Source organism: Chlorocebus sabaeus, chromosome 18, assembly GCF_047675955.1.
Source record: "Chlorocebus sabaeus isolate Y175 chromosome 18, mChlSab1.0.hap1, whole genome shotgun sequence".
NCBI classification, from domain to species: Eukaryota; Metazoa; Chordata; class Mammalia; order Primates; family Cercopithecidae; genus Chlorocebus; species Chlorocebus sabaeus.
In genome coordinates, this window is record NC_132921.1 from 56,683,170 (window position 1) to 56,706,028 (window position 22,859).

Sequence of the window (22,859 nt, forward strand, 5' to 3'; positions counted from 1 at the left end):
TAAACAAGAAGAGCTAACCTAAATATATATGCACCCAATACAGGAACACCCAGATTCATAAAGCAAGTCCTTAGAGACCTACAAAGAGACTTTGACTCCCACACAATAATAATGGGAAACTTTAACACCCCACTGTCAACATTAGACAGATCAACAAGACAGAACGTTAACAAGGATATCCAGGAATTGAACTCAGTTCTGCATCAAGCGGACCTGATAGACATCTACAGAACTCTCTAACCCAAATCAACAGCATATACACATCACACTTATTCCAAAATTGACCACATAGTTGGAAATAACGCACTCCTCAGCAAATGTGAAAGAACAGAAATTATAACAAACTGTCTTGTAGACAACAGTGCAATCAAACTAGAACTCAGGATTAAGAAAATCAAAACCGCTCAACTACATGGAAACTGAACAACCTGCTCCTGAATGACTACTGGGTACATAACGAAATGAAGGCAGAAATAAAGATGTTCTTTGAAACTAAGAAGAACAAAGACACAACATACCAGAATCTCTGAGACACATTTAAAGCAGTGTGTAGAGGGAAATTTATAGCACTAAATGCCCACAAGAGAAAGCAGGAAAGATCTAAAATTGACACCACACCCTAACATCACAATTAAAAGAACTAGAGAAGCAAGAGCAAACACATTCAAAAGCTAGCAGAAGGCAAGAAATAAGTAAGATCAGAGCTGAACTGAAGGAGATAGAGACAGAAAAAACCCTTCAAAAACTCAATGAATCCAGGAGCTGGTTTTTTGAAAAGATCAACAAAATTGAGAGACCTCTAGCAAGACTAATAAAGAAAAAGAGAGAGAAGAATCAAATAGATGCAATAAAAAATGATAAAGGGTATATCACCACCGATCCCACAGAAATACAAACTACCATCAGAAAATACTATAAACACCTCTACACAAATAAACTAGAAAATCCAGAAGAAATGGATAAATTCCTGGACACATACACCCTCCCAAGACTAAACCAGGAAGTTGAATCCCTGAATAGACCAATAACAGGCTCCGAAATTGAGGCAATAATTAATAGCCTACCAACCAAAAAAAGTCCAGGACCAGACGGATTCACAGCTGAATTCTACCAGAGGTACAAAGAGGAGCTGGCACCATTCCTTCTGAAACTATTCCAATCAACAGAAAAAGAGGGAATCCTCCCTAACGCATTTTATGAGACCAGCATTATCCTGATACCAAAGCCTGGCAGAGACACAACAAAAAAAGGGAATTTTAGACCAATATCCCTGATGAAGATCACTGCAGAAATCCTCAATAAAATACTGGCAAACCGAATCCAGCAGCACATCAAAAAGCTTATCCACCACGATCAAGTTGGTTTCATCCCTGGGATGCGAGGCTGGTTCAACATACGCCAATCAATAAACGTAATCCAGCATATAAACAGAACCAAAGACAAAAACCATATGATTATCTCAATAGATGCAGAAAAGACCTTAAATTTCAAAAGTCCTTCATGCTAAAATCTCTCAATAATTGTATTGAGAGGTATTGATGGGATGTATCTCAAACTAATAAGAGCTATTTATGACAAACCCACAGCCAATACCATACTGAATGGGCAAAAACTGGAAGCATTCCCTTTGAAAACTGGCACAAGACAGGGATGCCCTCTCTCACCACTCCTATTCAACACAGTGTTGGAAGTTCTGGCCAGGGCAATCAGGCAAGAGAAAGAAATAAAGGGTATTCAATTAGGAAAAGAGGAAGTCAAATTGTCCCTGTTTGCAGATGACATGATCGTATATTTAGAAAACTCCATCGTCTCAGCCCAAAATCTCCTTAAGCTGATAAGCAACTTCAGCAAAGTCTTAGGATACAAAATCAATGTGCAAAAATCACAAGCATTCCTATATACCAATAACAGACAGAGAGCCAAATCGTGAGTGAACTCCCATTCACAATTGCTTCAAGGAGAATAAAATACTAGGAATCCAACTTACAAGGGATGTGAAGGACCTGTTCAAGGAGAACTACAAACCACTGCTCAATGAAATAAAAGAGGACACAAACAAATGGAAGACCATTCCATGCTCATGGATAGGAAGAATCAATATCATGAAAATGGTCATACTGCCCAAAGTAATTTGTAGATTTAATTCCATCCCCATCAAGCTACCAGTGACTTTCTTCACAGAACTGGAAAAAACTACTTTAAAGTTCATATGGAACCAGAAAAGAGCCCGCATTGCCAAGACAATCCTAAGCCAAAAGAACAAAGCTGGAGGCATCACACTACCTGACTTCAAACTATACTACAATGCTACAGTAACCAAAACAGCATGGTACTGGTACCAAAACAGAGATACAGACAAATGGAACAGAACAGAGCCCTCAGAAATAATACCACACATCTACAATCATCTGATCTGTGACAAACCTGACAAAAACAAGAAATGGGGAAAGGATTCCCTATTTAATAAATGGTGCTGGGAAAACTGGCTAGCCATATGTAGAAGGCTGAAATTGGATCCCTTCCTAACACCTTATACAAAAATTAATTCAAGATGGATTAAAGACTTAAAACCATAAAAACCCTAGAAGAAAACCTAGGCAATACCATTCAGGACATAGGCATGGGCAAGGACTTCATGTCTAAAACACCAAAAGCAATAGCAACAAAAGCCAAAATTGACAAATGGAATCTAATTAAACTAAAGAGTTTCTGCACAGCAAAAGAAACTAGCATCAGAGTGAACAGACAACCTACAGAATGGGAGAAAATTTTCACAATCTACCCATCTGACAAAGGGTTAATATCCAGAATCTACAAAGAGCTTAAAATAAATTTACAAGAAAAAAATCAACCAACCCCACCAAAAAGTGAGCAAAGGATATGATCAGACACTTCTCAAAAGAAGACATTTATGCAGCCGACACATGAAAAAATGCTCATCATCACTGGCCATCAGAGAAATGCAAATCAAAACCACAATGAGATACCATCTCACAGCAGTTAGAATGGCGATCATCAAAAAGTCAGGAAACAACAGGTGCTGGAGAGGATGTGGAGAAATAGGAACACTTTTACACTGTTGGTGGGACTGTAAACTAGTTCAACCATTGTGGAAGACAGTGTGGCGATTCCTCAAGGATCTAGAACTAGAAATACCATTGACCCAGTCTTCCCATTACTGGGTATATACTCAAAGGATTATAAATCATGCTGCTATATAGACACATGCACACGTTATGTTTACTGTGGCACTATTCACAATAGCAAAAACTTGGAACCAATCCAAATGTCCATCAATGATAGACCAGATCAAGAAAATGTGGCACATGTCCACATGGAATACTATACAGTCATAAAAAAGGATGAGTTCATGTCCTTTGTAGGGACATGGATAAAGCTGGAAACAATCATTCTGAGCAAAATTTCACGAGGACAGAAAACCAAACACTGCATATTCTCATTCATAGGTGGGAATTAAACAATGAGAACCCTTGGACACAGGGTGGAGAACATTACACACTGGGACCTGTTGTGGAGTGGAAGGAGGTGGGGGGATAGCATTAGGAGTTATACCTAATATAAATGACGAGTTAATGGGTGCAGCACACCAACATGGCACATGTATGCGTATGTAACAAACCTGCACGTTGTGCACATGTACCCTAGAACTTAAAGTGTAATTTTAAAAAGGTATAAATATTAGTTCATTATTTATAATAAATTAATTAATTAATTTCAGGACTCTGTTCCCTTCTTTGGACACGTGGGCTCACCGATCAAAGACATAATTTTTGCCCAAAGCCCCTTCACAGAGGGGGGACTATCTGGAATTTTAAGATCCCTCCTCAGACTAGCAGACCTAACAAAGGCTATTTCCGAAGCTAGGATATGGGGAGCCTCAGAAATTATATCCTTCCTATTCATATGATAAGAAGAGAGGACAAAAAGCATCACTCTTCCAACTCTGGAGATCCCTTCCCTCCCTCGGGGTATGGCCCTCCACTCCATTTTGAGGCATATCATCTTTATAGGACAAGAGTAAGGTCCCAATACCAACAGGAGAAAATGCTTAGGACTCTAACAGGTTTTCGAGAATGTGTCAGTAAAGGCCACTAAATTCGATTTTTCTTGGTCCTCTTTGTGGTCTAAGAGGAAAGGCAAGGGTACAGGTTTTCGAGAATGCCACTAAATCCGACCTTCCTTGGTCCTCTTTGTGGTCTAGGAGGAAAACCAGTGTTTCCGCTGTTGCTTTGGTGAGCGCAACTATTCCAAACAGCAGGGTCCAGGGACCGTGTGGGTCTTGGGTAGGGGGAGAAAAAAAAAAAATACACGGGCGGTTTTTTCTTTCAGACGGAAAACACTCAGGCATCAACAGGCTCACCCTTAAAATGTATCCTAAGCCATTGGAACCAATTTGACCCAAAAACCCTGAAAAAATAAGTGGCTTATTTTTTTCTGCACTACGGCCTAGCCCCAATATTCTCTCTCTGATGGGGAAAAATGGCCAACTGAGGGAAGTACAAATTACAATACTATCCTGCAGTTTGACCTTTTCTGTAAGAGGGAAGGCAAATGGAGTGAAACACCTTATGTTCAAGCTTTCTTTTCATTGAAGGATAATCCACAACTATGCAAAGCTTGCAATCCACATCCCACAAGAGGACCTCTCAGCTTACCTCCATATCCTAGCCTCCCTACAGCTCCCCTTCCTATTAATGATAAGCCTCCTCTAATCTCCCCCACCCAGAAGGAAACAGCAAGAAATCTCCAAGGGACCACAAAAACCCCCAGGCTATCGGTTATGCCCCCTTCAAGCTATAGGCGGAGGGGAATTTGGCCCAGGTACATGTCCCTTCTCCCTCTCTGATTTAAAGCAGATCAAGGTAGACCTGGGGAAGTTTTCAGATAATCCTGATAGGTATATAGATGTCCTACAGGGTCTAGGGCAAACGTTCAACCTCACTTGGAGAGACGTCATGCTATTGTTAGATCAAACTCTGGCCTTTAATGAGAAGAATGTGGCTTTAGCTGCAGCCCGAGAGTTTGGAGATACCTGGTCTCTTAGTCAAGTAAATGAGAGAATGACAGCCAAAGAAAGGGACAAATTCCCTACCGGTCAGCAAGCCATCCCCAGTATGGATCCCCACTGGGATCTAGACTCAGATCATGGGGACTGGAATCACAAACATCTGTTGACCCGTGTTCTAGAAGGACTAAGGAGAATTAGGAAAAAGCCCATGAATTATTCAATGATGTCCACCATAATTCAGGAAAAGGAAGAAAATCTTACTGCCTTCCTAAAGCAGCTATGGGAGGCCTTAAGAAAATATACTCCCCTGTCACCCAACTCCCTCGAGGGTTAATTCATCCTCAAAGGTAAGTTTATTATGCAATCAGCTGCAGATATCAGGAGAAAGCTCCAAAAGCAACCCCTGGGCCCTGAACAAAATCTGGAGGCATTATTAAACCTGGCAATCTCAGTGTTCTATAATAGGGACCAAGAGGAACAGGACGAAAAGGAAAAGCGAGATAAGAGAAAGGCCGCAGCCTTAGTCATGGCTCTCAGACAAACAAACCTTGATGGTTCACAGAGGACAGAAAATGGAGCAGGGCAATAACTCGGTAGGGCTTGTTATCAGTGTGGTTTGCAAGGACACTGTAAAAAACATTGTCCAATGAGAAACAAGCTGCCCCCTCACCCATGTCCACTATGCCAAGGCAATCCCCTGGAAGGCACACTGCCCTAGAAAACAAAGGTTCTCTGAGACAGGAGCCCCCAACCAGATGATCCAACAAGACTGAGGGTGCTCAGGGCAAGCACCAGCTCACATCATCAACCTCACTGAGCCCCGGTAAATTTAACCATCAAGGACCAGGAAATTGACTTCCTCCTGGACACCAGCGCAGCCTTCTCAGTGTTAATCTCCTGCCCCAGGCAGCCAACCTCAAGGTCCGTTACCATCTGAGGAATCCTGGGAGAGCCTGTAACCAGGTATTTCTCTGACCTCCTCAGTTGTAATTGGGAGACTTTGCTCTTTTCACACGCCTTTCTTGTTATGCCTGAAAGTCCCACACCCTTACTAGGGAGGGACATATTAGCCAAAGCTGGAGTTATTATCTGCACGAATATGGGAAACAAGTTACCCATTTGTTGTCCCCTACTTGAGGAGGGAATCAACCCTGAAATCTGGGCATTGGAAGGACAATTTGAAGGACAAAAAATGCCCACTCAGTCCAAATCAGGCTAAAAGACCCCACCACTTTTCCTTATCAAAGGCAATATCCCTTAAGGCCTGAAGTTCATAAAGGATTACAGGATATTGTTAGACATTTAAAAGCTCAAGGCTTAGTAAGAAAATGCAGCAGTCCCTGCAACACCCCAATTCTAGGAGTACAAAAACCAAATGGTCAGTGGAGACTAGTGCAAGATCTTAGACTCATCAATGAGGCAGTAATTCCTCTATATCCAGTTGTACCCAACCCCTATACTCTGCTCTCTCAAATACCAGAGGAAGCAGAATGGTTCACTGTTCCGGACCTCAAGGATGCCTTCTTCTGCATTCCCCTGTACTCTGACTCCCAGTTTCTCTTTGCCTTTGAAGATCCCACAGACCACACATCCCAACTTACGTGGACAGTCTTGCCTCAACGGTTTAGGGATACCCCTCATCTGTTTGGTCAGACACTGGCACGAGACCTAGGCCACTTCTCAAGTCCGGGCACTCTGGTCCTTCAGTATGTGGATGATTTACTTTTGGCTACCAGTTCAGAAGCCTCATGCCAGCAGGCTACTCTAGATCTCTTGAACTTTCTAGCTAAGCAAGGGTACAAGGCGTCGAAATTGAAGGCCCAGCTCTGCCTACAACAAGTCAAATATCTAAGCCTAATCTTAGCCAGAGCAACCAGGGCCCTCAGCAAGGAACGAATACAACCTATACTGGCTTATCCTTGCCCTAGGACATTAAAACAGTTGCAGGGGTTCCTTGGGATCACCAGCTTTTGCCAACTACAGATCCCCAGCTACAGCAAGATGGCCAGGCCACTCCATACACTAATCAAGGAGACCCAGAGGGCAAATACTGTATCTAGTAGAATGGGAACCAGAGGCAAAAATAGCCTTCAAAACCTTAAAGCAGGCCCTAGAACAAGCTCCAGCCTTAAGCCTTCCCACAGGACAAAGCTGCTCTTTATATGCCACAGAGAGTGGGAATAGCTCTTGGAGCACTTACTCAAACTCATGGGACAATCTCACAACCAGTGGCACACCTAAGTATGGAAATTGATGTAGTACTAAAAGACTGGTCTCACTGTTTACAGGTAGTTGTGGTGGTGACCATCTTAGTATCAGAGGCTATCAAAATAATACAAGGAAAGGATCTCACTGTCTGTACTACTCATGATATAAATGGCATACTAGGTGCCAAAGGAAGTTTATGGCTATCAGACAACCGCCCGCTTAGATATCAGGCGCTACTCCTTAAGGGACCAGTGCTTCAAATATGTATGTGTGCAGCCCTCAACCCTGCTACTTTTCTCCCAGAGGATAGAGAACCAATCGAGCATGACTGCCAACAAATTGTGGCCCAGACCTATGCTGCCCAAGAGGATCTCTTTGAAGTCCCCTTAGCTAATCCTGACCTTAACCTATATATCGACGAAGTCAATTTGTGGAGAATGGGATACGAAGGGCAAGTTATGCCACAGTTAGTGATGTAACAGTACTTGAAAGTAAGCCTCTTCCCCAAGGGACCAGCACCCAGTTAGCAGAACTAGCGGCACTTACCCGAGCCTTAGAACTGGGAAAGGAAAAAAGAATAAATGTGTATACAGATAGCAAGTATGCTTATCTAATCCTACATGCCCATGCTGCAATATGGAAAGAAAGGGAGTTCCTAACCTCTGAGGGAACCCCCATTAAATACCTCAAGGAAATCATGAAGTTATTGCACGCAGTGCAAAAACCCAGGGAGGTGGCAGTCTTACACTGCCAAAGCCATCAAAAAGGGGAAGGAAAAAAGGCAGAAGGAAACCGTCGGGCAGACGCTGAGGCCAAAACTGCTGCCAGGCAGAACCTCCTGTTAGGAATACCTATGGAAGGACCCTTGGTATGGAACAACCCTCTCCAAGAGATTAAGCCCCAGTATTCTCCCACTGAAACAGAATGGGGACTTTCACCAGGGCGCAGTTTTCTCCCCTCGGGGTGGTTAATGACAGAAGGGGGAAAGGTACTCATACCCAAAGTGAGCCAGTGGAAAATACTTAAGACCCTCCACCAAACTTTTCATATAGGTATTGAGAACACTCATCAAATGGCCAAATCCCTATTTACAGGGCCAGATCTCCTCCAGACCATCCAGCAAGTAGTCAACGTCTGTGAGGTGTGCCAAAGGAATAATCCCTTGGTCCATCATAAGGCCCCTCTGGGGGAACAAAGAATAGGGCACTATTCTGGAGAGGACTGGCAGTCAGACTTCACCTATATGCCTAAGTCAAGGGGATTTCAATACTTGTTGATCTGTGCTGATACCTTTATAAATACAGAAGCCTTCCCCTGCAAGACAGAGAAGGCTGAGGAAGTGGTTAAAGTCCTAATTCATGAAATAATTCACACGAGCAATTAAAAGCCCATACACGGCCCTGTAACCACAAATACCACCTTAACTTTCCAAGCCCCTTTATGCATCCAGCGCAACCTGTTATCAGGCCTAGCCCTGGGGCACCTACTATCCCATCAGCATAATTACACCCTACAACTTCAAGCCCCAACTGATCATAGCAACTTCCAAGTCACCAAAAAACAGCTCCATTCAGATGGTTTGTCTGCTTCTCAGGGCCTCCCAAAATCATCACTTCCTCCCTGCTTAACAAACAGTTCAGGTTTTGTAATGGCAAACATACTCCCTGCATGACCATTCACCTCTGGACCCCCTGCAGCAGTGCCCCCACCACTAGTGAATGCCTTGTCATCTCCTCTTTCAATTACTCTCTTGAATGCTTCCTAGTAGATACAAAATAGTTTTTTCTCCAGTGGGAAAATAGAACACAGGGAGCCACTCAGTTTGTTGCTCCCAAAACCCCTTTCCAGCCACTCACCGGAGCTACCTTGGCAAGTACTTTAGGAGTATGGGAAAATGAAAACAACAAATTCATATACCTTTTTAACATACACAACCAGTTCTGTCTACCCAGCCAAGCCATATTATTCTTATGTGGATCTTCAACCTATATCTGCCTCCCAACTAGACAGGCACCTGCAGCTTAGTCTTCCTAAGTCCCAACATTGACATTGCCCCAGAAAATCAGACCCTATCAGTGCCCCTCGAAATTCAAGTCCATCTGCGCAGGGCCATACAACTAATACCGCTACTTATAGGGTTAGGAATGGCCACCGCTACAGGAACCAGAATAGCCAGTTTATCGACTTCATTATCCTACTACCACACACTTTCAAAGGATTTCTCAGACAGTTGGCAAGAAATAACAAAATCTATCCTTACTCTACAATACCAAATAGACTCTTTGGCAGCAGTGACTCTCCAAAACCAGTGAGGCCTAGAACTCCTCACTACTGAGAAATGAGGACTTTGCACCTTCTTAGGGGAAGTGTTGCTTTTATACTAACCAGTATGAGATGCCACCCAGCTTTTACAGGAAAAGCCTTCTGAAATCAAACAATGCCTTTCAAACTCATCCCAAACTCTGGAGTTGGGCGACATGGCTTCTCCCCTTTCTAGGTCCTGTGACAGCCATCTTGCTATTACTCACCTTCGGGACTTGTGTTTTTAACCTCCTTGTCAATTTGTTTCCTCCAGGATCGAGGTCATCAAGCTACAGATGGTCTTACAAATGGAACCCCAAATGAGCTCAACTCACAACTTCTACTGAGGACCCCTGGACCAACCCACTGGCCCTTTGGCCTAGAGAGTTCACCTCTGAAGGACACTACAACTTCAGGGCCCCTTTTTTGCCCCTATCCAGCATGAAGTAACTAGAGCGGTCATTGCCCAATTCCCAATAGCAGTTGGGGTGTCCTGTTTAGAGGGGGGATTGAGAGGTGAAGCCTGCTGGACTTCCTAGGTCGAGTGCAGACTTGGATAACTTTTCTGTCTTACAAGAGGATTGTAAAATGCACCAATCAGTGCTCTGTAAAAACACACCAATCAGTGCTCTGTAGCTAGCAAGAGGATTGTAAAATGCACCAATCAGCACTCTGTAAAATGCAAAATGCACCAATCAGCAGGATCCTAGAAGTAGCGAATCACAGGGAGAACTGAAAAAAGGGCACTCTGATAGGAAAGAAACAGAACATGGGAGGGGCCAATAAGGGAATAAAAGCTGGCCACCCCAGCCAGCAGTGCTCGGGTCCCCTTCCACGCTGTGGAAGCTATGTTCTTTCGCTCTTCAAAATAAACCTTGCTACCGCTCACTCTTTGGGTCTGTGCCATCTGTAAGAGCTGTAACACTCACCACGAAAGTCATAGCTTCATTCTTGAAGTCAGCGAGATCACAAACCCACCAGAAGGAACCAACTCCAGACACACTAACACTTAAAAGACACAATAGGCCGGGCGCAGGGGCTCATGCCTGTAGTCTCAGCAGTTTGGGAGGCTGAGATCAGCACATCACTTGAGGCCAGGAATTCAAAGATCAGCCTGGCCAACATAGCAAAATCCTGTCTCTACTAAAAAGAAAAAAATTAGCCTGGTGTGGTGACACACACCTGTAATCCCAGCTACTTGGCAGCTGAGACATGAGAATTGTTTGAACCTGGGAGGCAGAGGTTGCAGTGAGCTGAGATCGTGCCACTGCACTCCAACCTGGGCAACAGAGTGAGACTCTGTCTCCAAAAAACAAGTGACTGGGCAGCTCACACCTGTAATCTCAGCATTTTGGGAGGTCGAGGCAGGCAGATAACCTGAGGTCGGGAGTTCAAGACCAGCCTGACCAACATAGAGAAACCTCATCTCTACTAAAAATACAAAAATTAGCCAAGCATGGTGGCGCATGCCTGTAATCCCAGGTACTCGGGAGGCTGAGGCAGGAGAATCGCTTGAACCCAGGAGGCAGAGGTTGTGGTGAGCCAAATCGCACCATTGCACTCCAGCCTGGGCAACAAGAACGAAACTCCAAGAAAACACACCACAAGTTTGTTAATTATAATACTTTGAAGTGGAAATTACATTTTAGTGATTTCCACATGAATATATACTGCTTTTGTAAGTAGAATAATCTCAGCATTTTGGTGTGATGGCCCTCAGAATCCCTTAGGGGCTACTGCCCTATTGCCCCCTACTCTCTTCACATATGCCTACATTCAAATACTTAAGTGCCTTCTCTGTGTGCAACTTACTAGGCCCTGAGAATAACAGTGACAGAGAGTCCCTGCTTCTGTGGACCTTGTAATCAAAAAGAAAACAAAGTGTGGGAGTACTATGAGGGTGAAAGCATGGCACCCAAATGGAAATACGTAACAGAACCTAACCTCGCCTTGAGGAAGAGCCGTAGGAGAGGAGCACCAGCACTTTCTCCTGAGGGCTGACTACCGACAGAATAACGCCATGGCTACTATCACTTTACGCTGACTCTACAGTCTAAAAATCAACCAGTGGATGGTGTGTGAACACTGAAAAGAATACCCCTCATTTCATGAAGCCCAGTAGCACTGTGACAACTGTGGAGGTGGTGATCATGTACACTGTATCCCTTTGATAAAGACAGAGTGGAAACAAAGAACTTATCCAAGGACTGGATCTCTAAGTTGGGAAAGGAGATGCAAATTCTATGCCCTGTCTCAGCATGAAGACAGGTTGATGAAAAGGGACCTCAGTACTTCATAAGTAACTTTCACACCTTTGTACAGTACAACTATCATGCGGAATTTATCCCAGTTGATGACCTAAAAGAAGGAATCAAGTCCTTGCTTATCATTCTCAAACAGGTGATAGACAAGATGAAGAATATCAAGAAGAGAAAGAACCACAGTTCAGCCTAAAACCCCACATGTTCACAAAAGAGAAGACTGAAGAAATTACTGAAAACCTTTTATTAATATTTCCTCAAACACCCTCTTGTGCACACTTTTTATTTCCAGTTCCTGCTCCCTAGAAAAACCTGTGGCGCACATATATATACACACACACACACACACACATATATCTTTGTTTTAAACCAGTTCTGTTCATAGATGAAATTCTGAAGTAAAGAGAATCAAATACTTAAAGTATTCATTATCTTGGAAAATGAGGAACTGACATATATAAGCACCCTTGTGTAATCAAGTGCTAATTCTTGGTATGCAAACGAAATAGTACGAGATTCACGCTGGCGCAGTGGCTCACGCCTGTAATCCCAATACTTTGAGAGGCCGAAGTAGGCAGATCACTTGAGGTCAGGAGTTCGAGACCAGCCTGGCCAACATGTATAACCACATCTCTACTAAAAATATAGAAATTAGGCAAGCTTGGTGGTGTGTGACTGTAATCCCAGCTACTCAAGAGGCTGAGACGGGAGAATCACTTGAACCTGGGAGGCAAAGGTTGCAGTGAGCCTAGATCATGCGACTGCACTCCAGCCTGGGCAACAGAGTGACACTCCGTCTCAGGAAAAAAAAAAAGAAAGAAAAGAAATAGTATAAGATTCATAACGCTTTTAAAAAGTTACTTTAATCAGTCTTTCCATTTCATTCTTCAATTATTGTTTATCTTATTCTGCCCAATAAGAGCACAGATGTAATTAGTACACCCTTCTGCCACACGTCAGCAGAAATTCCCAAAAGCAAAACCCCACTTCCTCTATAACGACCAATTCCTAAAGACAAATTATCTTCTTTCTCTCTTTTGTAAGGGTTTCCCAGAGGTAAACAACATGCAATGTTTTAATACAGTGCTATGAACATAATTAGACTACGGTCCTAGTTTGCTACTATTTAACTCTGCCAAGTTTCAGTTTTGGTTCCTTGGTATATAAAATGAAAGACTGGAATCTAAAGTTCTCTGAATCACCTTTCATTACTGACACTCAATGAGGCACACTATACACATACAAGTAAAAAAATAAGCATAGAGTTGTGGAAAGAATAGAGTTAAACAGACCTGAGCTAAAACTCCCCCTGACACCTATGGGTTGCCTGGCATTGGACAAATTATTTACTCTTAGACACCTCTTTCCTTATTTACCACCTGTCTATTATGACCAACAAATAAAAGAATATAAATAATTTGTTAAAAGTGCTTAGCATGGTAAGGCCCCAGTCCTCCAGTAAGTGATTCACTCTCACTTACCAGCAAGTTTTCACTCTTGACAGTTCTTTCTTTGGGGGGTTGGGAAGGGATGGGGAGGGACAGAGTTTCACTCTGTTGCCCAGGCTGGAGTGCACTGGCAAGATATCTTGGCTTACTGCAGCCTCCACCTCCCGGGTTCAAGCAATTCTCGTGCCTTAGCCTTTCGGACAGTTCTTTCTTAATACTTTTTTTTTTTTTTTTTGACTATTTATAAATAAACTTCAGTGACTAGATAGGATTTTCAGTTTAACAAATTAGGGGGTGATTTCATTCTAACACATTCAGAACTAATTTATAAACATATATGCAGAATAACAACTTAGAATAACAATTTAGAACTGCCAAATAATGTATTAGGTGCTGCACACTGCTGTAACACTGCCTTAACAGTTTTACATACCTTGTATACCATATAAAACTGAAACAGAACTTCATAAAAAGTGAAAAACATAATCTATTCACAACGTGTATGACTAACAAAAATATTACATACAAAAAGGACCCTTGCCATTTTATTAAGGGTTATAGAATCTTTTGAATCAATGCTTCCCCTTTTTTTACCATCTTTGCAGGTCAGAGTTCCAATAACTGCTAAACAAAGTTAACAGAAAGCAAATTCCAAGAGACTTTCAGTAAAGTAAGACTGAATACCCCAAAATCATTCAGCATATTTACAATATGTAAATTATCACAAAGCAAAACCTTTATAGAAATCATGAAATACAGCCCAACAGAGTAAAAAGCCTTAGGATAGAAAGTAGTGAAAGACTCATTAACAGTAGTATTCATTGACACACGGCTTCAATTGCAACTGTAACAACTGCGTGACTCTGATCTGTTGGTCAACTGTGGCACGTGTTCCCAGTCAGGGATTCTGCTAATTGAAAGTTAGAATCATTAAGACATTTAAAGATTGTGCAGGAACAGCATTATTCGTACTTGGTACTAGAAAGCGGTAAAACTATTCTGACTTGGTTAAATTTAAAAATCTCTTTCAGTTTTAATACACAAGAACTTCACTGTTAGGCCGTGCCCGGTGGCTCATGCCTGTAATCCCAGCACTTTGGGAGGCCAAGGCGGGAGGATCCATTGGGCCCAGGAGCTCGAGGTTCCAGTGAGCCGTGATCGCCTCACTGCACTCCAGACTGGGTGACAGAGCGAAACCATACCTCATTCGTTCATTCATTCATTCATTCATTCATAATTAATAAGTACAACGCACTTCTACATCATAATCTAAGCGTATGGAAATCCACGGTATAAATTGGTCCTTCCTCCACATGGAAATTAACTTTAGCTATATTATCTCCCCCACCTAAGAGTCAGTGCCTGAAAGCCCTCCCCCGAAAATTAGTTTGATATAGCTTTTTACTGTGTGACTTAGGTGAAAAGATTCTTTCCTTAAATATGAAAAGAAAAACCATGCAGTAATGACACAAAAAGAATGTGTTCACTGTAAAGTCAAGATTACGAAAGGTTCCCGTAGCTCAGAGGTTTTTTTAGGAGCAATCTGGGGCTACGACTTGTCGCCAGCTGGACCGACAGACGAGGCTGGAAAGGGTGATCAACATACCTGGAGGAAGCTGCAAATTAGCAGGAAACTGGATCGTGGTGTTGGGGGCTTTCACGGCGACTATCTGAGGAGCAGGCAGCCTAGGGCCGCTGCTGAGTTTAGGAGGGGCGCTGACCGGAGCCACTTTGGTCACCAGGGTCCCCACGGGGGACCGCAGGGGCTGGGACGCCGTGGGCTCCACGCAGACGCCGACAGGAGCCTTAGTCACGGCGCCCAGGGCCACAGGAGTGCTCTCCACCCGCACCGGCAGCGCCCCGGCCGGGGCCATGGTCACGGTCCCCGAGGCGCTCACAGCACCCGGGGAAGCGGCGCCGGCGGGTTCGGTGAGGCCGGCGGGCATCCCCCAGGGGCTCAGCAGCAGCTGCGGCGCTGCGGTTCCAGGAGCAGAGGTGAGGGGAGGCTTGGCGCGTGGCAGCCGACTCCGGTGCGGTTCGGGCTCCACAGCATCGCTGGGGAGAGGCGCGGGGGCCGCAGCAGCGAAACCAGTGACGGGCGCCGGCTGCCCGGTAGGACACGCGCGTCCCGGACCTTCCTCCCGTCCGCGCGAGCCTGGGCTGCCCCCGGAGCGACACCCGCCCGACCTCTCGCAGCTTCCTCAGCGGCGCTCACACGTGCGCTGCCTCAGCCCGGCGCCTCACGCTCGGTCCCGCTGCTGCGGAGCCTGGACGTGCGGCTCCCGGAAGGTCGTAGCTCGCACCTCCAGCCTAACTCTGCGCAGCTGCTCCCCCGCCAGAAATTTCAAAACTACGAACACAGAGCACCCATAGCCCCCTACGCGCGTTTGGCACGGCCCCTCCGCGCGGCCACGCCAGCCATGTTTATATAGCCACGCGGAGACCTCGCGCACGCGCCCAGGCCGCCGCCGCCGCCCCGGGCTTCCCCGGGATCCAGCCGCGTGATTGGTAGAGGAGCGGAGCCGCGCCCGTGACGTCACTGGGGACGGCTCCACGGAGCGTTAGAATTTTCCCCTGAATCCCCAGCAAGGAGGGGCCGTACCAGAAACCTATCACGTGGGAGGGGCAAGCCGCACTTGGAAAACTGCGGCATTCGTGTTTCTCTGTGTCCCCCGTTGTTTGTTCCTCGAAAAGCCAGGACTAGACTATCTCCGGGATTCTATTTTTTAAGGATAAAATGGGGAGGACTGATTTCCGAGAAGAGTGACTCAATAAGAATTCAATCACGCATTTTCACTGGTTTTCTCTGGTGTCTTCACACTGAAGCGTTACTGAAGCGTTGCTAAAATTAGTAATTAGAATTGACGTTGTAAAAATTAAAATGGTGTATAGTTTTATAGTGTGTGAGATGTGCCTATTTTCACATTTTAGAGTTAAACTGCCTAAAATCTTAAATGCAAAATCTTTTCTTCTCTGGTGCTGCTGTAGATGTCTCTGTCACCTCTAAACATTAAAATTGTGTGTCTGTCTTTAAAACTTAATGCTTTTTGATACCTATATAATTAGATTCTAGCACTTAGATATTAAGTGCGATCCTAGACATTATCTGGATAAATAAAAGGTGTTGACTGAATCGATATGAAAAAACTTGCTTCTTTGTAATGCAGTCAGAGAAGATGCCTTAATTTCAAGCTAAAGTCATAATATTGTATGTTTGTACGAACCAACACTGCACTGAAAGGATACTTTACAAGTAGGCAGATGCTATGATCTGAATGTTGTTGTGTTTTTTTGTTTTGTTTTGTTTTGGAAACAGGATCTAACTCTGTCACCCAGGCTGGAGTGCAGTGGCACCATTGGCTGATTGCAGCCTCCACCTCCTGGGCTCAAGTGATCCTCCTATTCTCCTACCTCAGACTCCCGAGTAGCTGGAACTACAGGGGAGCGCCACTGTGCCTAGCAAAAACGGGGTCTCCTTATGTTGTTCAGGCTGGTCTCCAATTCCTGAACTCCTGCCTGGGCCTCCCAAAGTGTTGGGATTATACCCTCAACCGACTGTTAAAATGCTAAAGCTGAAGTTGATAGTATTAGAGGGTGGGGCCTTTAAAGGTGGTTAGATCATAAGGGCGGAGCCCTCATGAATGGGATTCCATTCAGGACAAATCATGTTAAAGTGATGAATATGTTAGTTTGATTTAATTATTTCATGACACATGAAAACATCACATGATACCTCATAAATACATACAATTATTATTTGTCAGTTAAATACATTAAATAAATAATTTTTTTTTTTGAAGAAACCTCAGAAAGATCCCTTACCCCTTCCAGCATGTGAGGTTTTAGCAAAGAGACTGCTGTCTAGGAAGTAAGACTCTCAGATACCACATCTGCCTTGATCTTGAACTTCCCAAACTCTGGAATTATGGGACATAAACTTCTCTTTTTATAAGCTACCCAGTTTATGATATTTCATTATAGAAGCCCAAGTGAACTAAAATAGCAGGCAACCTGACAGTTACAGCTCCTGCTTTTCTACCTCTCTGTAAACGTGTGCCGGCACGTTTAGACAAGATCTACTCACAAGATCTAGTAAAGTCCACACACTTACCACCTGTACTGTCTTTCACTTCTTGACGAGTCTAAATCCATCTCATGACCCAAATCAATCACACTCCCTCCCTTTCTATGGTGAATTCCCTGATCACTTACCTTCTAGCAGATGCCTCAAAGTGGAGTTGGGGAGAGAAAAACTCAATTTATTGAGCACCTCCTGTGAAAGATGCATTTCCTTTTTCTAACTGCTTCATTTTACAAACTTAAAAACTGCAGTTAAAAGAGTAATATTTCCAAGAAGCTGGAATTCAAACTCGTCAGTATGATGCCAAAGTACATCTCTTTCCATTACTCCAAAAACGTCTGATTAATCATGTATCCCACAGTGCCCTTGGCAAAATGCCCTGAGCATAAAAGGCATTTAATAAATATTTGCTAAGGTAATGAATTGAATGAAGTTATGCAACATTTTCAGTGAAGCAAAATAGTGTAGTGTATTTGAATCTTAGATATGTTCTTCATTAAATGGGCAAATTATCCCTGATTTCTTTTCCCCTCCATATAGTATGTTTCAATAGTTACTTGGGTACGGAAGGATCAAAGTTTGTTTCGAGGACTCTCCCTTTCTAAATTTCCACTAGACCCCCACCCTCAACTCACATACTTTGTGTAGATAGGTAATTAACCTCCACCATCAAATTACAAAGAGACTTGGTTGGGGAACTCTATGTTTTCGTAAAGTTAACCTTATGCATTTCTCTCTCTCTCTCTCTCTCTCTCTCTCTCTCTCTCTCTCTCTCTCTCTCTGGCGTGTGTGAGTACGTGTGTGTGTGAGTACGTGTGTGTGTGTGTGTGTGTGTGTTTCGGCAGGGCAGGGCAGGCTGGGTGTGGGGTTGTGCAAGGGAGAACAGGGTATCCCTGTCTCTGTCACCCAGGGTAGTTCAGTGAGGGCATCATGGCTCACTTGCAGCTTCAACCTCCTGGGCTCAAGAAATCCTTTCACCTCAGCCTCCCAAGTGGCTGGGGACCACAGGCCACCATGCCTAGCTAATTTTGCTTGTTTGTTTGTTTGTTTGTTTTGCAAAGACAAGGGTCTAACTATTAGGTTGGTGCAAAAGTGATTTTGGCAACATGTTACGAAGGCTGATTTCAAATTCTTGGACTCAAGTGATCCTCCTGCCTCAGCCTCCCAAAGTGCTGGGATTACAGGCGTGAGCCTCGCATTTTTCTTATAATTGTTTATAATATGCAAATTCCTGATGTGGTGGTTCCTGCCTCTAATCCTAGCATTTTGAGAGGTCTCAAGCAGGAGGATTGCTTGAAGCCAGGAGTTCAAGACCAGCCTGGCCAACATGGTGAAACCCCGTCTCTATCAAAAATACAAAAATTAGCTGGGTGTGGTGGTGCATGCTTGTAATCCCAGCTACTTGGGAGGCTGAGGTAGGAGAATCGCTTGAACCTGGAAGACGGAGGTTGCAGTGAGCTGAGATCGCACTGCTGCACTCTAGCCTGGGTGACAGAGCAAGACTCCATCTCAAAAGAAAAAAAAAAGATAAGAAAAAGAAAAAAACAATTATTAACCAATAAACAGATACTCATACAAAATTAGATTACACACAAAACTATTAATGGAAGATATTTCTATTTAGAGACATTCTAAGTGATAATTTTTGTCTCTCTGCATTTTTAAATTTTCCTACAGTAAATGTGTCATATTTGCATAATCAAAAATTAAGACAAACTTTTTCTTAAAATGTATATTCTTAGTGAGAATTGAAATCTGTAAGCACAGCTAAATACTCTCCAGTCTCCTCAACATAGCATCCAGTACCTTTAATGGATCTCATGAACCTGGACAAGTATGGTAGCTTGCTGAAGCTAGGCCAAGCAGAAGCTTATTACAAATACTGTCTTAACCTAAGAAGACAGGCTATTTTCTCAGTGTGTAATCATTTCTTTTCACTTCGCATTAAGTGTGGAAAAAGTAATAAGGCTGTTCAAGAGCCAAAAATCCCCAAAATAATATTTATTTTGTAAAAGATTCTGCAAACACTGAACTTTATACTTTGTATTATAACACAAATTTTCTTGAATTATATTATTTTCAAAAGCCTCTCCTCTCTACCTACCTTCAGTCATTCATCTATGTAACATTTATTGAGTGCTTACTATAAGCTTGGCAATAAAGAATACATCAGTCAGGCTGGGCACAGTGACTCATGCCTGTAATACCAACACTTTGGGAGGCCGAGGTGGGTGGGTCACTTGAAGCCAGGAGTTTAAGAAGAGCCTGTGCAACATGGCGAAACCCCATCTTTACAAAAAATACAAAAATTAGCCTGATGTGGTGGCATGTGCCTGTAGTTCCAGCTACTTGGGAGGCAGAGGCACAGGAATCCCTTAAACCCAGGAGGCAGAGGTTTCAGTGAGCCAAGATCGCGCCACTGCACTCCAGCCTGTAACAGAGTAAGACTCTGTCTCAAAAAAAAAACAAAAAAGTTAACTTTAGAGAAGAGAGTGATCAACTGTATCAAATGCAGCAGATAAGCCAAATAAAATGAGGACTAGGGAGTGCCTGTTCAATAGAGCAACACGATGTGGGCGTCACTGGTAGCCTTGACAAGAGTAGTCCTGTGGAATGTGGGCATGAAAGCCTATTTAGGGCACGATCATGAAAGAATGGATGGAAATGTAAAGTTATAATGCAAAGTAAGGGAGAAAAAAATGGGGCCATGGGAGAAGAGATGAGGTCAAGAAAGAGATTTTCTTTGCAATAACTACATGTTTGTATGCTGATGGCAGTGTTCCAGTAGGGAGGGAAAACTGCTGATAGAGGAATAAAGAGGAATATTTGAATTGTTGGAACCATGTCCTTGAAGGCAAAAAAAGGGATAAAATCTAGTGCACAAATGTGCATCTGTAGTCCCAGCTCCTTGGGAAGCTGAGGTAGAGGATCACTTGAGGACTTTGAGGTTGTAGTGCACTATAATCCTGCCTGTAATGAGCAACTGCACTGTAGCTGGTGCAACATAGTGAGACCCCCATCTCTAAAAAAATTTTTTTTTAATCTAGGTGCACAAGTGGAGGGGTTGAGCTTCGATAAGAGCCATAGACCATTCATCTACGGCAAGAGAAGGGAAGGCAGAGTTCTTGGCCATAGACACTGGTAGATGGATATTTGTGGTGGTGGGAACTTGTGTAAATTCCTTTCTGATCATTCTCCCTTCCTCCAAACCAATCTATGTCTCCCACTGTTTCTAGGACAATCTTCCTAAAATGCAAATCTAATTTTACAACTCTCCTACATACCACTTCTTAACATCCACCTGTTACCCACAGGATAAAATCTCAAGTAGCATGGCATACAATGTTCACTATGATCTGGCACCTATTAAATTGTCCAATCAATTCTACTCTGCCATGTAGCCATGGGCACCTTGTAATGGCAGCATAGGGAAGTACAGGAATTTTGCCAATATCCCAAGGTCTCTCTTGACTTCATGACTTTGCATATATTATTTTACTTTTCTTCAAAGACCTTCCCCATGTTCTACCTGGCCAATTCCTATCTGGCTTCAAAAGTCAATAACCTAAGCCTCTCTTCCCCATCCCATAGCACATTATCATAGCACTCATTGTATTGTTATTCAAGTTTTTCTTGCTTATCCTCTCCCATAGTTTAGTGGGCTGTGTCATGTTAATTTGAGGAGGAGAAGAGAGAACCCAATGCTTAGTAGATACCTGACAAAAAGCACTTATCTGACCCTTTCCTATCCCACTCCCAAGCTTTAGCACCTCAGAGACAGAAATTTTGTCCTGTCTGTATACCCCTGGTGCCTCCTACAATTCTTCATATAGTAATAGGGGCTTAAATATTTCAGCTTTCTTTTCTCAGTCTATATTTTTCTTGGGGGATGACATTTACTTCCACAGCTTAATTTCTATCTATATGTTTTTGACTTCCTGTATCTTTGACCCCAGATTTCTCTCCTGGCCTCAAGACCTATACAAACAACTGCCTAGTGTCTGCACCTGGGTGTCCCACAAGTTCAACCTAAACGGTCAGCAGCTGCCTCTCCATATATGCAGATTTCAACCCGCACTTGGTTGAATCTGCAGATATGCAGCCCAAGGATACAGAAAGCCGGCTGTATCTCATCTTCAAACCTGCTTTTTCTCCTATGGTCCCTATTTCAGTGAACTAGATCAACCTCCCTCCAGTGACCCAAAATGTAAAATTAAGAATTGACCAAAATTAGCCTGGCGTGGTGGCAGGCGCCTGCAATCGCAGCTACTCAGGAGGCTGAGGCAGGAGAATGGCGTGAACCCGGAAGGCAGAGTTTGCAGTGAGCTGAGACTGCGCCACTGCACTCCAGCCTGGGTGACAGAGCAAGACTCCGTCTCAAAAAAAAGAATTGACCTTGAGGTTAGGTGCGGTGGCTCACGCCTGTAATTCCAGCACTTTAGGAGGCCTAGGAGGGCGGATCACCTGAGGTCAAGAGTTGGAGATCGGCCTGGCCAACATGGCCAAACCCCAGCTCTACTAAATATACAAAATTTAGTGGGGCGTGGTGGCAGGCACCTGTAGTCCCAGCTACTCGGAAGGCTGAGGCAGGGAGAATTGCTTGAACGCAGGAGGCAGAGGTTGCAGTGATCCGAAATCGAACCACTGCACTCCAGCCTGGGCGACAGAGGGAGACTGTCTCAAAAAAAAAAAAAAAAAAAATGACCTTGAGTTTTTCCCATTCTTCACTTGTTTCAATCAGTCATTAGATCCTGTCAATCTCTTAATCAAATCTGTAATATCCCCGGAATCCATCAGTCTCTCATTCCCACTGCCACTCTCTTAATTCATACCCAAGAATGCTCACTTGAATTATTCTAACTGGGTTCCCTCCACACCACCAGCCTTGCTCCTTCTTCTTTCTATACTCTAGTCTATTTTTTATTTTTTATTTTATTTTATTTTATTTTATTTTATTTTTTAGACGCAGAGTCTTTCTCTGTCTCTTAGGCTGGAGAACAGTAGTGCCATGATAGCTCACTCCACCCTCAAAATCCTGGGTTCAAGCAATCACCCACCTCAGCCTCCCAAGTAGCTGGGACTACAGGGTTCACACCACCACATCCACCTAATTTTTTGGTTTGGTTTGTAGACACAGTATCTCATGTTACCCAGGCTGGTCTCAAACTTCTGACCTCAAATGATCCTCCTGCCGTGGCCTCCCAAAGTGTTGGGATTACAGGGCCAAACCACCACGGCTGGCCAGAGATTTTTATTTAAAATATTTGTTTAGCATTAACATTGTAATTAATCAGTCTTTGAAGTGGTATTATTTTTCTCTCTTACTAAAAGCAGCCTAAAAAACTTACCAATTTTCATCTGTTTATAATTCCATCATTATTCCTGAATTCTCATTTTTGTATAGTACTTCATTCATTTTTATTATTTTTGTACAGACAGCGGGGCTCTAGCTTTGTTGCCCAAGCTGGTCTCGAACTCCTGGCCTCAAGCAATCCTCCTGTTTGAGGTCTCTCAAAGTGCTAGGATTATAG

The 22,859-nt window shown here is 43.5% G+C and overlaps 1 protein-coding gene across 3 annotated transcripts in view; it reads right to left on the reverse strand.

The window, feature by feature from the left end:
• Positions 1-15,709, reverse strand: part of TAF4B (TATA-box binding protein associated factor 4b) — a 165,369-nt gene extending 149,660 nt beyond the window's left edge. Inside the window, exon 1 of one of the 3 annotated variants that reach the window (XM_037982427.2) lies at positions 14,854-15,709. In XM_037982427.2, the coding sequence (XP_037838355.2) occupies positions 14,854-15,193 (340 nt within the window). In that variant the 5' untranslated portion in view covers positions 15,194-15,709. The remainder of the gene's footprint in view (positions 1-14,853) is intronic. The other 2 variants (XM_037982426.2, XM_007974399.3) reach the window with 2 other exon arrangements.
• Between the last annotated feature and the right edge of the window lie 7,150 nt (positions 15,710-22,859).